This window comes from Ogataea philodendri (assembly GCF_020536065.1).
Source record: "Ogataea philodendri strain CBS6075 chromosome Unknown scaffold12, whole genome shotgun sequence".
In the NCBI taxonomy this organism is placed as follows: domain Eukaryota; kingdom Fungi; phylum Ascomycota; class Pichiomycetes; order Pichiales; family Pichiaceae; genus Ogataea; species Ogataea philodendri.
In genome coordinates, this window is record NW_025764230.1 from 69,138 (window position 1) to 84,044 (window position 14,907).

The window sequence follows — 14,907 nt, forward strand, 5'->3', positions numbered from 1 at the left end:
TATCAATTATCGCAATCCATAAGTCGCTCTAATATACATCATTAACTGACCTCATCTATTTGCGTTTGTCGCGCCATTCATGTCGTTTGCGCTTACCCACAAAACCAGATCGAGAAGGAGCTGGCAGTCCCGATGGTTTTTGAGGCAGCATACCGGATTTTCTTGGCTGGAGAGGTATTCTATTGGCATTTTTTGGTTTTCCTGAAAACTTACTGTTTTTCTCTTGGTTGTCCTGTTTATCATGCTTCTTGGGTTTCTTATCTCTGTGTTTATCTTGTTTGTATTCGTCAAACAAAGGTCGGCGTTTCTTAGGCAATGATGAGTGGTACTGTCTCCTCAATTCTCTAGGGAGATTTTCTCCCGTAAAGGCAGATCCGTTGATGTTTGGTGTTTTGGAGACCCGCTGTTGAAGACATTCGTCTCCATAATGACCTCTCTCTGCACAGTTGTAGCAATAAATCAAATCTGCAGGGTATTTGAACTTGTGAGCTTTGTTCTGAGGAAGCGTGATATAGCTTCGCCAAATATTCGGGCAACGATCGGCGGAGTGCGTCTTTGAGTTACAGTCTGTACAGAAGTTAAACTTCCGTCTTTGCTTGCACTGGTTGCGGAAATGACCTCTTTCACCGCAGTTGGTACAAACCATCGAATTTGGACATTGTGTCTCGTAGTGGTCGTCCACCTTGCCACACGCGTGACAAACAACTACCTTACAGTTGACTCTAATATGGCCGCGTCGATGGCAGTTTGAACAAACTGGTTGCGACAATTCAGGATCACTTACTCCAAAGTATCTTCCTTCGCCTCTCAACTCCACTAGTTCATCGTTATTGTGATTGACTTGACCATATTCAAGAGAATCCACAGGAGGAACAGAAGATTCTTCTTCCAGAGGACTGTTTTGGTTAGTCAACATGATGTTTGTTACCTACTTTCGATCCAAATCTTCCGGATCTGACATAACAAGACTGAATTTTTGAAGATTATTTTTTCTTGTTATTTTACCCGGACTTTTTTCGTTGAAAAGTGGAAATTTATGATATAACTTACTCAATAACTTTATTTTACTTACCATGGCTGAGATCGAAAAGAAAGTCCAAGCACTTTCCGTAGACGACAAGAAGTCCAAGAAGGCCGAAAAGAAGGGGTCCGATGATTCTGTGAAGAGACCTTTGGAGTTGAACCCCAAACCAGCTTTCATTGACCACAGAATCAAGATTTTCGAACAGATTAAGGCTAAACAAGATGCAGCTATTGCCGCTAAGGAAAGAGTGCCTGTCAAAGTCACTTTGAAGGATGGTACTGTCAAAGAGGCTATTGCCTGGGAAACTAGTCCGTTGGAGATCGCCAAAGGTATCGGCAAGTCTTTCAGCGAGAGACAAGTGATTTCCAAGGTGAACGGCGAACTCTGGGATCTCGAAAGACCATTCGAAACTGATTCGAAACTCGAATTCTTTGATTTCGACTCTACCGAGGGAAAACAAGTTTTCTGGCACTCCTCTGCCCATATCTTGGGTGAGGGTTGCGAGAACCATTACGGAGCCCATTTGTGTTTCGGTCCTCCAACAGAAGATGGATTTTTCTACGACATGGCTATCGATGAGGGAGACTACAAAGTTTCGCAAGCCGACTTCTCTAACATCGAAACTCTTTGCTCTAAGGCTATCAAAGAGAAGCAGCCTTTTGAAAGATTGGTGCTGACTAAAGAAGAGCTTCTTGAAATGTTCAGTTACAACAAGTACAAGGTGGCTTTGATCCAAAGCAAAATCCCAGATGGTACGTCCTCCACCGTTTACAGATGCGGTCCATTGATCGATCTCTGTAGAGGTCCTCACGTTCCTCACACCGGTAGAGTGAAGGCTTTCAAGGTGCTGAAAAATTCTTCTTCCTACTTCCTCGGTGATTCCAACAACGATTCTTTACAGAGAGTTTATGGTGTTTCTTTCCCAGACAAGGCTTTGATGAAAGAACACCTTAAGTTCTTGGAAGAGGCCGCCGCCAGAGATCACAGAAAGATTGGTAAGGAGCAAGACTTGTTCTTCTTCCACGAAATGTCTCCAGGTTCGTGTTTCTGGTTGCCTCATGGTGCAAGAATCTACAATGCTTTGTGCGACATATTGAGAGTGGAGTATAGAAAGAGAGGCTACGAAGAAGTCATCACTCCCAACATGTACAATGCTAAGCTTTGGGAGACTTCCGGTCATTGGGCCAACTATAAGGAGAATATGTTCACCTTCGAAGTCGAAAAGGATACATTTGGTCTCAAGCCGATGAACTGTCCTGGCCACTGTGTGATGTTCAAGTCCAGAGAGAGATCTTATAGAGAATTGCCATGGAGAGTTGCTGATTTCGGTGTGATCCATAGAAACGAGTTCTCTGGTGCTCTTTCAGGATTGACTAGAGTGAGAAGATTCCAGCAGGATGATGCACACATTTTCTGTACCCAGGATCAAATTGAGGATGAGGTCTCTGGTGTGTTTGACTTCTTGAAACACATCTATGGTATCTTTGGTTTTGACTTCAAGATGGAACTTTCCACTAGACCTGAGAAGTACGTTGGTGAAATTGAGACTTGGAATCATGCCGAGGCTAAGCTTGAGAGTGCTCTGAAGAAATGGGGTGGAAACTGGGAGATCAACCCTGGTGACGGTGCATTCTACGGCCCTAAGATCGACGTGATGATTTCAGATGCTTTGAGAAGATGGCATCAATGTGCCACTATCCAACTGGACTTCCAGCTGCCAAATAGATTCGAGCTTGAATTCAAAGGAAAAGACGATTCTGCCGATGTGCAGCGTCCCGTCATGATCCACAGAGCTATCTTGGGATCGATCGAGAGAATGACTGCTATATTGACCGAGCATTTTGCTGGTAAATGGCCATTCTGGCTTTCTCCGAGACAGATTTTGGTGGTTCCGGTTGGTGTGAAGTATTTCGATTACGCTCAACAGGTTCAGAAACAACTGCAATCTGAAGGATTCTATGCAGACGTTGATCTTTCCGGAAACACTTTGCAGAAGAAGGTTAGAACCGGTCAAGTTCAGAAATACAACTTTATCTTCATTGTTGGTGAGCAAGAACAGAACAACAAGGCAGTCAACATCAGAAACAGAGATATCCAAGAGTTGCAGAGCAAGAACGACATGGTGCAATTGGACGAGGTGCTACCTAAACTGCATGCTTTGAAAACAGAAAAGAGAAACGACAATGCTTTATAGGTTTTCTGAATCGCACATGACAAAGATCTGATGTATTCGAGTGGGTGTAGGCGTAATTGATGGACCTGTATGGAGCGTTAAAGAAACGAGGATAAAAAAAATGCGTAAACCCGGAATCGAACCGGGGGCTCGTCGATGGCAACGACGAATTTTACCACTAAACCATTTACGCGAACTTGTAAATTTTGGCTCATGTTCACACATGTCATAAAAACAAAAATAAGCGCCCGCGGTTTCCATAACAACAAACCGCTGGGGTTAAAACTAACAACAAACGCCATGCTATCTATTCATTCCTATTTATCTTTACTGTCATCGGTCTTTTCCTTGTCTTCCTGCTCCTCCTCATCGTCATCTATTTTGAAGTTATCTCCGCTCGGCTTCTGCACGGGATCATCAAACGGGTTTTCTGGAGTTGGCAGACTCTCCGGCGGATCTCCGAATGGGTTATCACTGTTGAGGCTGCGCAAGTCGTCAAACTCGAATTCATTTCCATACTGATCGAGATTGTTGTAGATTTCTTGCGGTTCTTCTGGATCCGCATCCCCATTATCGGCCGTTGGGATTTGCGACGAAGCAGCTAAAAGATAGGATGAGTCTGTAGGCCTCCAAATTATGGCTAATCCAATGAACACAATGAAATAAATACAAGCTGGCCAGAAGTCTGTCAGAACGTCGCTGAATTTCCACAATCTTTCGATCGATTCCGTGAGCGAGTCGTTGAAAACAAGAACGACGTTGATAATAAGAGCAAACACCATAAGAAGCATGGAGCCGAAAATCAGCTTAAATAGATTCTTGTACATCTTGAGCTTGACAATTTGCTTCTTTTCAGCTAAAAGCTTAACTGTTTTCTGTAAAGAGGTGAGGATCAAGAAGTAGAACACCACAAGCAAAACAGCAAGTGGCAGAGTAATGATGAGGATGACCCAAGAGTTTGCTTCAATGGTAGTTGTAGCTTTGGATGTGTTTGTGGTCGAACCGGAAGGTTGGACCTGACTTGAATAGTACGAGAACCAGATAAAGACAGTGCTGACTAGGAAATGAGCTGCAGCAAGTAGCTTGCACTTGTTCATAGTTTTGCGCTGAAGCTTTGGGTAGACAACACCGTAGCCTAACGAGATGATGAGCAACAAAAACAGCGAGAATGACACCCTGAAAGCATTGAGCATCGAGATGAATGAGATGTAGAATTTGATCCCATTAGGGATTGGGAACGTCTTGTTGTTATTCTCAACGTCGTAGAGAGACCAAACAAGGATATTTTCGACCGTAAGGAAGACAAAAAATCCAGCCAGGTATTTTTGGAGCAATAGCAACTCCGAGCGGTGTTTAAACACTTGAAACAGGTAAACGCTCAAACACACAGCATAAACGACGGCCAGAAGTCCATATAGAGGTAATTTCGGAATTTCCGAAGCTGGAAGGTTGCCAAAGGCGTTATGGAAATTGACGATCACGCTAAAAGACCCCTCAGAGGAAGAGTATTGGGGATCGTAGACGGCAAGACAGTAATAGCCAGTGTTTGCAACGTGATAACTGAAGTCATTGGTACCAAGTTCGGTAAGAACAGCGGTTTTTATCAAACTATTGCCGGAGTTATTAGAGGACACGATAAATTGATTTAGTTCAGACTTGGGGCAAACGTCTTCCCTCACAAACTTGTCTGTGCAGATGTAATTTGTTACCCCTGTGACATTATCTGTAGTACCTAGATAGTCCATGTCGCGATATTCGAACACAACCAAAGAAAGAGGATGGGTGTCATCGGGGTTCTTGGAAAACTTCTTGACGTCGACTTTAATGAACGGATCCACTGGTCCTCCCCAGTCTTGTCTCGAGTACATGCCTGTACAATACTCAGCCGCATTTGCGGTCAATTCTACCTTTTCTGCAACACAGGCTAGAGCCAGAAGCAAAAAGTGAAATATCATGGGAAGTGAGGCTTATTTTAAAGAGAAAGAGTTCAAAAATCTTGACTAAAATATAATTTTTCATGTCTTTACGTCGGCTTGCCACCGTGGCACACGGTAAATATGGGCCGGGACAGAAGATCCACGGATTTGAAGTTCTGCGGACTTTACCTGTGCCAGAGTTCGGATTAACTGCGGTGGATCTTGTTCATGAAAGGACGGGATCGAAGCACCTCCACATTGATAGACAGGATAAGAATAACGTTTTTAGTATGGTATTCAAAACTAATCCACCAGACAGCACGGGATTACCTCACATTTTGGAACACACGACGTTATGCGGATCAGAGAAATACCCCGTGAGAGACCCCTTCTTCAAAATGTTGAATCGAAGTTTGTCAAACTTTATGAATGCCATGACTGGCCATGATTACACATACTACCCTTTTGCCACTACCAACAAGACAGACTTTTATAATCTGATGGATGTTTACTTGGATTCCACGATGAATCCTCTATTGACTGAAGATGATTTCTACCAGGAGGGCTGGAGGCTGGAAAACCAACAAACCAATGATAAATCGAGTCCTTTACAGTTTAAAGGAGTGGTTTATAACGAAATGAAGGGCCAGATGTCCGATTCGGGATACTGGTTTTGGATCAAGTTTCAAGAAGCAATTTATCCCTCGTTGAATAACTCGGGCGGAGATCCTTCTAAAATGACTGATCTGGTCTATGAAGATTTAGTTGATTTTCATAGCAGGTTCTACCATCCCTCCAATGGATATACTTTCACGTATGGAAATCTTCCATTGAGTGGCCATTTGGAGAAGATCAACGAAAAATACAACCGGTTTGGGAAAAGGACTAGACGCATGGACGTGAAAGAGCCTATAGAGCTCGCAGAACACACATCTGTGAGAGTTGCTGGCCCGGTAGACCCTATGCTTCCCGCGGAGAAGCAATTTAAGAGCTCTCTCACCTGGTACTGCGGGAAGCCAGATGATATTTATGAGTCCTTTGTGATGAAAATGCTTTCTAACTTGTTGATGGACGGCCACTCATCTCCCTTGTACCAAGATCTGATTGAAGCTGGAATCGGATCCGATTTCAGTATCAACTCGGGATTTGATTCAATGACTGACGTCAACATGTTTAGCATTGGATTACAAGGAATGTCCAAAGAGGCAGCTGATGCTCTTCCGGAGACTATTGGTACTGCTATCCGGAAATCGTTGGGTGCTGGATTTGGCAAAGACAAGATCGATGCGATGATTCACCAATACGAGATTGGACGTAAAGTTGAGAGTGCTTCTTTCGGATTGAACATTCTCAACGCTGTTGTTCCTGGATGGGTTAACAGGGTGGATCCGTTAGAGATGCTGCAATGGGACAGCATCATTGGTCGTTTCAAAGAGGACTATGCCCATAAAGGAGATGCAATGTTCAAAGAACTTGGCGAGAAATATCTTCTCTCCGGAGCTTACTTCCATTACACCATGTATCCTGATCAGCAATTGGAACTTGAAATTCAGCAAGAAGAGGAAGCAAGGCTTAGACAAAAAGTTGAAAAATTGAATGAAGACGACAAAAAAGTATTATTTGAGCGTGGAGTCAAACTTTTAGAGAAACAATCCAAACAGGAAGATCTCACATGCCTTCCAAGCCTCTCTACTTCCGATATCAATCGTGATGGTGACACAGTCAGAATTGGTCAAAAGAGTTTGGGTCAAACAGAAATCTATACAAGAGTTTCACCGAAGACTAATGGACTCACATACTTCAGGTCACTGAAAACACTTAGTTCAGAACAGATCCCTGAAGAATTGCTCAAGTATTTGCCTCTGTTCACTGAGTGCCTGACTAATCTTGGAACCAAGAATAAGAGTATGGCCCAGTTAGAGGACGAAATAAAGCTTTATACAGGCGGAATTTCCCCTTCTGTGTTCTGCCATAGCTCTCCAGAGAGCCTAGATACTGCCTATCTTAAATTCAGTTTAGGAGGTGTGGCATTGAACAGCAACTTTGACAAACTTTTAGACCTTTCCTATGAGTTGCTTTCGGAAACAGACTTTGACAACTTGGACAAATTGAGTGTTTTGGTCAAGAGTCTTACGAGCGATAACCTCAGCAGTATCATTAGCAGTGGCCACAGCTACGCTAGAGGATATTCTTCCAGCCAATTGGTACCATCTGCGAAAATTCAAGAGGTTTTAGGAGGAATTGAGCAGATACAGTTTCTAAATGAACTAAGAAGGCTAGACGAACAGAAGCGGCTTGGCGAAGTATCTAAAATCCTGAAACAGATACGTGCTTCCATTTTGGAAGGATCAAATTTCCAATTTGGAGTGACTACAGATCGGTTAAACGCTAGCTTCCAAGAGCAGCTAGTGTCTAGATACAGTGAACGAATTGGGAACTCACTCCACATTGTTCCCTATCACACAGAGGCCAGTGGGTTGCACGAAAATAATGTAATTGAGGTTCCTTCCCAAGTGAGCTTTGCTGCGGCGGCTACTCTAGGTTCAGCTTACATGAACCAGACTGGTGCTGCATTACAAGTTCTAGCTCAGCTGTGTACTTTCAAACACTTGCACGGTGAAATTCGGGAAAAGGGCGGAGCTTACGGGGGCGGCGCAACCTACGACGCTTTGAATGGCGTTTTCGCATACTACAGTTTCCGTGACCCAAACCCGGGCCAATCAGTTGCAATTTTCTCCAAGACCATCGAGGCGGTTGCCGAATTGATACACACCGGGAAAATCTCCGAGGAAGATCTGGGACAGGCCAAATTAAGCATATTTCAAAGTGTGGACTGTCCGCAAAGTGTTCGAAGCGAAGGTGCAGCTATGTTCAATTACGGGATCGATGACGAGATGAGGCAATCCAGAAGAGAATGGCTTCTTGATTGTGATTTGGAAGGATTGCTCGCTACGGCATCAGAAAGTTTCAAGTCTCCGCTTTCCAACACCATTGTTGGAGCGGAGAATGGGTTGGGCTGGAAAAAAGTAACAATTGGGCTCGATGAAGCTTGAGTGCCCCAATAGTTGCTTGCTCTCAGAAGATCTACATAGATAAGTTTTTGTACATATTAAGAAGTATTATTCATGCTAAAATCTCGGGTGTAAAGAAATCAGCTTGCACTAAAAAGCGAGAAAATAAGAATCGGGTATCCAGAATAAGAAAACTTGGCAGATTTGAAGATGCAGCATTTTGCCGGCATTACATATGCAACGATCCACAGCGATAATATAGCCTATAAATAACAGCGAACATATATGTGTTCGATGGCTGCAAAGTTATCGTTTCGCTGTATGCAAGAGAAGAACCTATCTCATGCACTCACACGTAAATTTGTAACGCAACACTTGACATGTTCACCCCTTAGTGGTCAATTTGCGAAAATTTCTCGGTATCCCGAGGAAATACGCGATGCAATCCCTTACCGAGGCAAGTGGCTGTAGTGCCGAATCTATGAGCGGTTTAATCTTTGATCCAGGCGGTGGCGCAAGACCCGGTGTCGGTAGAAATTAAGTGCATTCCAAGTCAAGACAATATTTTCATTCTGGTTCCCGTAACCTTTACATTATTGTGCGAACACAAAGTAGGCCACGCGAGACTCAATAGCCCCAAGTCTACTCGACTCAAGCAGGAACTGTTCCACATTCTAGACGTCTACGCTCTTGCATTCATACATTCACACAGCGGTTAAGTCGGCTGCTCAGATCTTCTAAGCTGACTCGCAACAAACCCCACAGCCGCGGTTATGCTACATTCCAGATCCAATCATCATACCTACAGTGGGAAGTACGCAGATCCGATTTTTGTGAAGATCATTTTCAGCACAACTGAAAAGTTTTCCCCGGAAATCACACGTAATGATGATTCAATCTCAGAGCATTTTTTAAGGGGGAGCTCTTCAGCACATTCTATAAGAAGTTGTGCTCTAAAAGACACGAGGAGTAGCTGCCTAGTTCTCAATTGACCTCATTGCTCAAAGAATGGAGTGCGCTTGGAGGATACACACACACTATGAGATCTTACTAAGATTCCTCACCCTAGGTTTCTCTGTTGGGAAATCTGAGTTATGTAATATCTGCGATCAATTTAACCTCAAAAGGGATTCTTTAATAGTTTGCAAAACTGGGACAGAAGAAGGGAACGTAAAGAATGCACGAATATGCAACATGATGCACTAAAATCTTCATACGGCAGCATGAACATGCATCCGAACATTCAACGCTTATACTTCAGATCATCGAGATCTCTCAGGCTTCTCAATTGCGTAGATGGGAAGAGACGGCTTCACGGCATGTAGAGAACTTTCCACGAATATAAGGAGAACAGTGCCCCCCCTTTTGCTTTCACAGGATAAGTAAAAAACCGATGCTCTTCCGCGCTGTGTTTCTGTCCCTGATCGCTTCAGCGACGGTTTCCGCGACATCATGCGTTGGCGACTACCAGCAGTGTGATGGTCTTCTTTGGTGGTCACAGGCAAGTTGTTGTAATCGAAACTCTAAATGTGTGAGTTACGGTTTTACCGACTGGTGGTATGCGGAATGTGTCCCCATGGGTGATTCTCAAACTACGACTACCTCTACCTCTAAGATCACTAGTACGTCTAGCACATCGAAAACTACAAGCTCAACCACCTCGAGTACGTCAAGTTCGACCACCTCTAAAACGACATCTACGACCTCAAGCAAGTCTACCACTAAATCTACGACATGTACTACTACCTCAACAACACCTACTACGCCTACTACAAGCTCGACCACGACGTCGAGTACGTCGAGTACGTCAAGTACGTCGAGCACGTCGAGTGAATTGAGCACGCCAAGTACTTCAAGCACGTCGAGCACGTCAAGTTCTTCAAGTACGTCAAGTACATCAAGCTCTTCAAGCACGTCGAGTACATCAAGCTCTTCAAGTACGTCGAGTGAATTGAGCATGCCAAGCTCTTCAAGCACGTCGAGTACATCAAGCTCTTCAAGTACGTCGAGTACATTGAGTACTTCAAGTACATCAAGCACGTCAAGTTCTTCAAATACATCGAGTACTCTGAGTATATCGAGTACATTGCCTAGTACTTCGACTAGCTCAAGCGCTCTGAGATCCTCCACAACTTTAAGTACGGATAGCACAAGCTTTTCGACACCAATTGTGCCTCCAACGAGCTCAAACACTCCAAGTCCTGTGAGATCCAGTACACTCAGTCAAGCAACTGAGACAACCCCATCCAGTCAGTCGAGTTCCACAACCCAAAGCACTCCGACAGCACAATCAACAAGCTTCTCTGTCACCAGTATCTCCACAAGCTCAGGCACTCCAATTACAACGATTCCAACTATTTCGAGCTCAAACAGTGCACCTAGTACACAACTCAGCTCGGAGAACACAGGATCTACGAGCTTTGGTTCAACTTCAGGGGCAAGCAGTTCAAGCTGGCAGCAAACATCACCGAGCCCAATCTTCCCCAGCAGTTCACAACCATGCGATACCACTGATCAGTCCCAGACCGAACCACATCACCCTACTAGCCCATCCTGGTCCACTGTGAGTACTTCTGGAGCTTCTTCTGGTGTTTCATCTGGAAAGTCGTCTTACACTCCAACTAGTGGATCGTGGTCCACTGTGAGTACTTCTGGTTCTTCTTCTGGTGCTTCCTCTGCCTCTGGAGCTTCTTCTGGTGTTTCATCTGGAAAATCGTCTTACACTCCANCGTTTTCTACCACACCAACTGGTACCGAATCGTCTAGCGTTTCTCCAACTGGTACTGAGACGTCCTCTACCACACCAACTGGTACTGAGTCGTCTGGCACTCAATCTACTCCAACTGGTACTGAGACGTCTAGCGTTTCTCCAGCTAGTACCGAGACGTCCTCTACAACCCCAACTGGTACTGAGTCGTCCTCTACCACCCCAACTGGTACTGAGTCGTCCTCTTCCACACCAACTGGTTCTGAGTCGTCCTCTTCCACACCAACTGGTTCTGAGTCGTTTTCTAACACACCAACTGGTACCGAATCGTCTAGCGTTTCTCCAACTGGTACCGAGACGTCCTCTACCACACCAACTGGTTCTGAGACGTCTGGCACTCAACCTACTCCAACTGGTACTGAGACGTCCTCTACAATCCCAACTGGTTCTGAGTCGTCTGGCACTCAAGCTACACCATCTGGTACTGAGTCGTCTGGTGGCCAGGTCAGCTCTACGGCTACCGCGTCGACACCTACTAATTCCCCGGCAGTCGGTACTGCCTCATCCGGTGCTTATAATGGTTCCGGTTCGTCTTCAGCTCAGGCTTCTTCGTCTGCGGCTAATGGCAGCGAGCCCACCTACTCTGCTGGCCATTCAACACTGTCCACGGCTTCAGTTTCAAGTGCTCCTACGAGTGCTCCAAGTTCGGTTGCTATCCTCGAAGGAGCAGCTAGTGGATATGTGGCTCCATCGTTATCCGTCTTTGGAACGATGGTATTCATTATTTTATACGCTATCTAAGTTTAGTTTGAATCTTAAAATAAGATATGATTTCTTTATGAGCGTTGGTAAATCTTTCACAATTCTTGTGATAGATTGATACTGGAAGGTTTGATTTGGTAAGATCAGTGATAGGCTGTTAAGTCACGTGATACGGAATTGTTTTTTCCTTCGCGACAAGCGCTCGGTTTGCCCTGCTTTTCGTTGCCACCCACACCACGGACGAAGTATGTGGGTCGTTTGAACATGTACATCTATTTTGAAGCGCGGGGACTTGGTAACGGATATTAACTATGTGTGCCCCGATATTCTTCCGGTATTCATGAATTTGACTAAGACTACAGATGACGAAACAAGAACACTGGACTACCAGACCAACCATTTCACGGGATACTCGGCAAATGAACATGAGGCAGGATAGCGTAACAAGCACAGTGACGAAGGTACAATTCGTTTACGAAATGAATTACTTTGAGAAAAACGCGTGTAAGGATGTATCATATATTGCTCCGTTTTGATGGCTTATTAGAGTCGTGTGTGATCACGGTATATAATTTATCAGTTGAAATTTACGTCTTCTTATGGCTAGCAAAAACAACAAGCCTTCAGTTCCCAAAGGCTGGGTTGCAGTTTGGGACGATACATACAATGGTAAGTGACTACGTGCTCATATATTAATATTCTAACACTCTGTAGAATGGTTTTACGTCAATGAAGCTACAGGGAAGTCTCAATGGGAGGCGCCACAAGGAACGCAGTCCTCAACAACGAGCAACCCCGATGCCCCCCCTCCTTATTCAGAGATAGATTCCAAATCGTCGCAACAACAGGGCTCTGCAGCTCAACCTGTCAGTCAACAAGGTGCCTCCGTGTTAAATTATCCCTCCACCAGTGCTGCACAAACAGCTAGTATTGGCACGAGACCCCAACAGCAAGGCCAGTATCCACAATATTCGCAGTATCCTCAAACTCAATCACCTTATGGATACCAGGCTCAACAGCAATATGGGTATCCACCTCAACAGCCGATGTATGCTCAGCAGTATCAAAGGCCATCGCGGTTTGGCGGAATGGGTGGAATGGGAATGATGGGAGGTGTAGCTGCTGGCGCGTTAGGGGGCCTTCTTCTGGGTGATATGATGACACCAGATACGGTTGTGTATGATAATGGAGGCGACTTTGGAGGCGGAGACTTTGGTGGAGGTGACTTTGGCGGAGGAGACTTTGGCGGATTTTAAGACTACTTTTTTCACGCTTTCTGCATATGCTCTTTATGTTTCACTTGGAATGGTATCTGATATTCCGTTACAGATGTAAAAATATTTTAAACTTGACATTTATATAAAGCCCCTTGCTCGTAAATGGAGAAACCGAACTCCTTTAGAACCTCCGTCCACCTGGCTGCAGGGTTTACTGGCGGACTAACATCAGCATTCTGTCTCCAACCCCTTGATCTTTTGAAAACTAGAGTACAGCAAGATAGAACAACATTGAAAGCGGTGTTGAATCAAATCAATTCTCCTGCTGAGTTATGGCGGGGAACAGTACCGAGCGCTTTAAGGACATCAATAGGAAGTGCGCTATATCTTGCATCTCTCAATGCAGTCCGAACAAGCTTGGTGAAAATGAGGCCTCAGACGAATGAAGTCTCATCTTCTTCAAAGTTGCCAACGTTATCTTCATCACTTGATTTAGCCGCAGGAGCTGTAACTCGTGGCCTCATTGGATTTACGACAATGCCTATTACTGTTTTGAAAGTTAGATTTGAATCCAATATTTATGATTACGCTTCGATGTCGGAAGCAGGAAAAGAAATATGGAAAAATGAAGGCCTTGCGGGGTTCTTTCGAGGATTTGGAGCGACATGTTTAAGAGACTGTCCATATGCTGGTTTGTATGTTCTATTTTATCAAAAATGCAAAAGCTGGATTCCAAGAGTGTTCGAGAATAATTTGCAACCAGATTCATACAGTATGTCAAAATCAACCGCAATCAATTCGTTTTCTGCGGTAGTTGCAGCCGTCACGGCAACAACTATAACCTCTCCTTTCGATACAATCAAAACGCATATGCAACTAAATCCGGGAAAGTATAACAGCTTTTTGAACACAGGAAATCTGTTGGTAAGGACTCACTGGACACATCTCTTTGATGGAATTACCCTTAGAATAATCAGGAAGGGCCTCAGTGCTGCAATAGCATGGGCAATCTACGAAGAAATTGTCAAGTTCGCTCCTAATTGACATGTACATAAAGATACCTCTCAAAAGTTTATAGTCTGTTTTTACGTAAAACAACCGCAACATCGACATTTGCTATAGTCTTCTCCTGATTCACGATACCCAGTACAGCAATTCCGAGAAAGGAGTGAAATGGGTCCGGAATTTCATCTGGACTATTTGTTTTTGTAAATCCGCCGGTGATTCTTGAGAGAGTTTGCGATAATAGGAACCGGATCATTGCATCTCTATCAACCAACTTCGACTCATTCAACAGCTCAAGTGCGGCAACACACCAGAAGGCATAACATGTATCGGCATATTTGTTTTCTCTTCCATTGAAGCCACCAAAATCGTCCGGGTCGGCGTAGTCATTTTGGAGTTCCGGCTCATTGTGAATGTTAAATTGAACCTGTCTATGCACCAGAAAATCAATTGTCGACACCCAGTCACGAGGCTCGAGCTTTCCAGCAAGTTTCAATGCGCTCAGGCCACAATACGTGAGACCAGCATGGGATTCTGCTCCTTCGTTCATCGATAGCCCGCCATCAAAAGCCAAAGTAGAGTGGATGTATTCAATCAGTTTTGAAGAGTCGGTGGGATCGACCCGTAGAAGACGTTTAATCATCATGGCCAGCATGCAATAACGTAAATCGTCTTCACCGAAACCAACAATAGGGCTGAAAGATCCGTTTGGGCGTTGACACAGATCAACAAACCGCGAAACCTTATCTTTGTCCAGTCGTTCGAGGTCGTCTCCTAAACTCACCAGTATCTGCAACGCGAACCCGGTAGCTGCAAGATTGGCAACATCATAGCTTCCACAGTCTCTATATATGTCGGAGCCGCGGAATCCACAATGATCGCTTTCTTCCACTAATTGAGTGTAAATCCAATCAATGATAGTTTCCTTTTCAGGCAGCTGATTCAAAGCATTCAGCAAGTCTAAAGCACAGATACAGAAATACGTCAGTGCCAGCCTATTAGAATCTTCCGACTCGTACCTGGAGGGAAGCAGCCCAAGACATCGAATGAAATACTTCACATGAACACTGGGATCAAACATTGCAAAATCAG

General features: G+C 44.5%; 10 protein-coding genes across 10 annotated transcripts; 5 read left to right on the forward strand and 5 right to left on the reverse strand.

Moving 5' to 3' along the window:
• Positions 1-55: 55 nt before the first annotated feature.
• On the reverse strand, positions 56-1,547 carry OGAPHI_007224 (uncharacterized protein; the record flags this gene model as incomplete). The annotated part of the gene is made up of 3 exons (XM_046208597.1): positions 56-885; positions 1,006-1,465; positions 1,539-1,547. 3 exons carry the CDS (start codon positions 1,545-1,547, stop codon positions 56-58), a joined length of 1,299 nt encoding a protein of 432 aa, XP_046057730.1.
• OGAPHI_007225 (uncharacterized protein) lies at positions 1,074-3,218 on the forward strand (the record flags this gene model as incomplete). Its single annotated transcript, XM_046208598.1, has 1 exon — positions 1,074-3,218. The coding sequence occupies one exon, from the start codon at positions 1,074-1,076 to the stop codon at positions 3,216-3,218; it is 2,145 nt and encodes a 714-aa protein (XP_046057731.1).
• A 296-nt stretch (positions 3,219-3,514) lies between these two features.
• OGAPHI_007226 (uncharacterized protein) lies at positions 3,515-5,152 on the reverse strand (the record flags this gene model as incomplete). The annotated part of the gene is made up of 1 exon (XM_046208599.1): positions 3,515-5,152. The coding sequence occupies one exon, from the start codon at positions 5,150-5,152 to the stop codon at positions 3,515-3,517; it is 1,638 nt and encodes a 545-aa protein (XP_046057732.1).
• Positions 5,153-5,214: 62 nt separating this feature from the next.
• Positions 5,215-8,166, forward strand: OGAPHI_007227 (uncharacterized protein; the record flags this gene model as incomplete). The annotated part of the gene is made up of 1 exon (XM_046208600.1): positions 5,215-8,166. One exon carries the CDS (start codon positions 5,215-5,217, stop codon positions 8,164-8,166), a length of 2,952 nt encoding a protein of 983 aa, XP_046057733.1.
• Positions 8,167-9,517: 1,351 nt separating this feature from the next.
• On the forward strand, positions 9,518-11,632 carry OGAPHI_007228 (uncharacterized protein; the record flags this gene model as incomplete). The annotated part of the gene is made up of 1 exon (XM_046208601.1): positions 9,518-11,632. The coding sequence occupies one exon, from the start codon at positions 9,518-9,520 to the stop codon at positions 11,630-11,632; it is 2,115 nt and encodes a 704-aa protein (XP_046057734.1).
• OGAPHI_007229 (uncharacterized protein) lies at positions 9,712-10,660 on the reverse strand (the record flags this gene model as incomplete). Its single annotated transcript, XM_046208602.1, has 2 exons — positions 9,712-10,316; positions 10,633-10,660. The coding sequence occupies 2 exons, from the start codon at positions 10,658-10,660 to the stop codon at positions 9,712-9,714; spliced, it is 633 nt and encodes a 210-aa protein (XP_046057735.1).
• OGAPHI_007230 (uncharacterized protein) lies at positions 10,954-11,613 on the reverse strand (the record flags this gene model as incomplete). The annotated part of the gene is made up of 3 exons (XM_046208603.1): positions 10,954-11,228; positions 11,317-11,342; positions 11,474-11,613. The coding sequence occupies 3 exons, from the start codon at positions 11,611-11,613 to the stop codon at positions 10,954-10,956; spliced, it is 441 nt and encodes a 146-aa protein (XP_046057736.1).
• A 380-nt stretch (positions 11,633-12,012) lies between the features above and the next one.
• Positions 12,013-12,849, forward strand: OGAPHI_007231 (uncharacterized protein; the record flags this gene model as incomplete). The annotated part of the gene is made up of 2 exons (XM_046208605.1): positions 12,013-12,054; positions 12,415-12,849. The coding sequence occupies 2 exons, from the start codon at positions 12,013-12,015 to the stop codon at positions 12,847-12,849; spliced, it is 477 nt and encodes a 158-aa protein (XP_046057737.1).
• A 123-nt stretch (positions 12,850-12,972) lies between these two features.
• On the forward strand, positions 12,973-13,854 carry OGAPHI_007232 (uncharacterized protein; the record flags this gene model as incomplete). The annotated part of the gene is made up of 1 exon (XM_046208606.1): positions 12,973-13,854. The coding sequence occupies one exon, from the start codon at positions 12,973-12,975 to the stop codon at positions 13,852-13,854; it is 882 nt and encodes a 293-aa protein (XP_046057738.1).
• Positions 13,855-13,882: 28 nt separating this feature from the next.
• On the reverse strand, positions 13,883-14,896 carry OGAPHI_007233 (uncharacterized protein; the record flags this gene model as incomplete). Its single annotated transcript, XM_046208607.1, has 1 exon — positions 13,883-14,896. The coding sequence occupies one exon, from the start codon at positions 14,894-14,896 to the stop codon at positions 13,883-13,885; it is 1,014 nt and encodes a 337-aa protein (XP_046057739.1).
• Between the last annotated feature and the right edge of the window lie 11 nt (positions 14,897-14,907).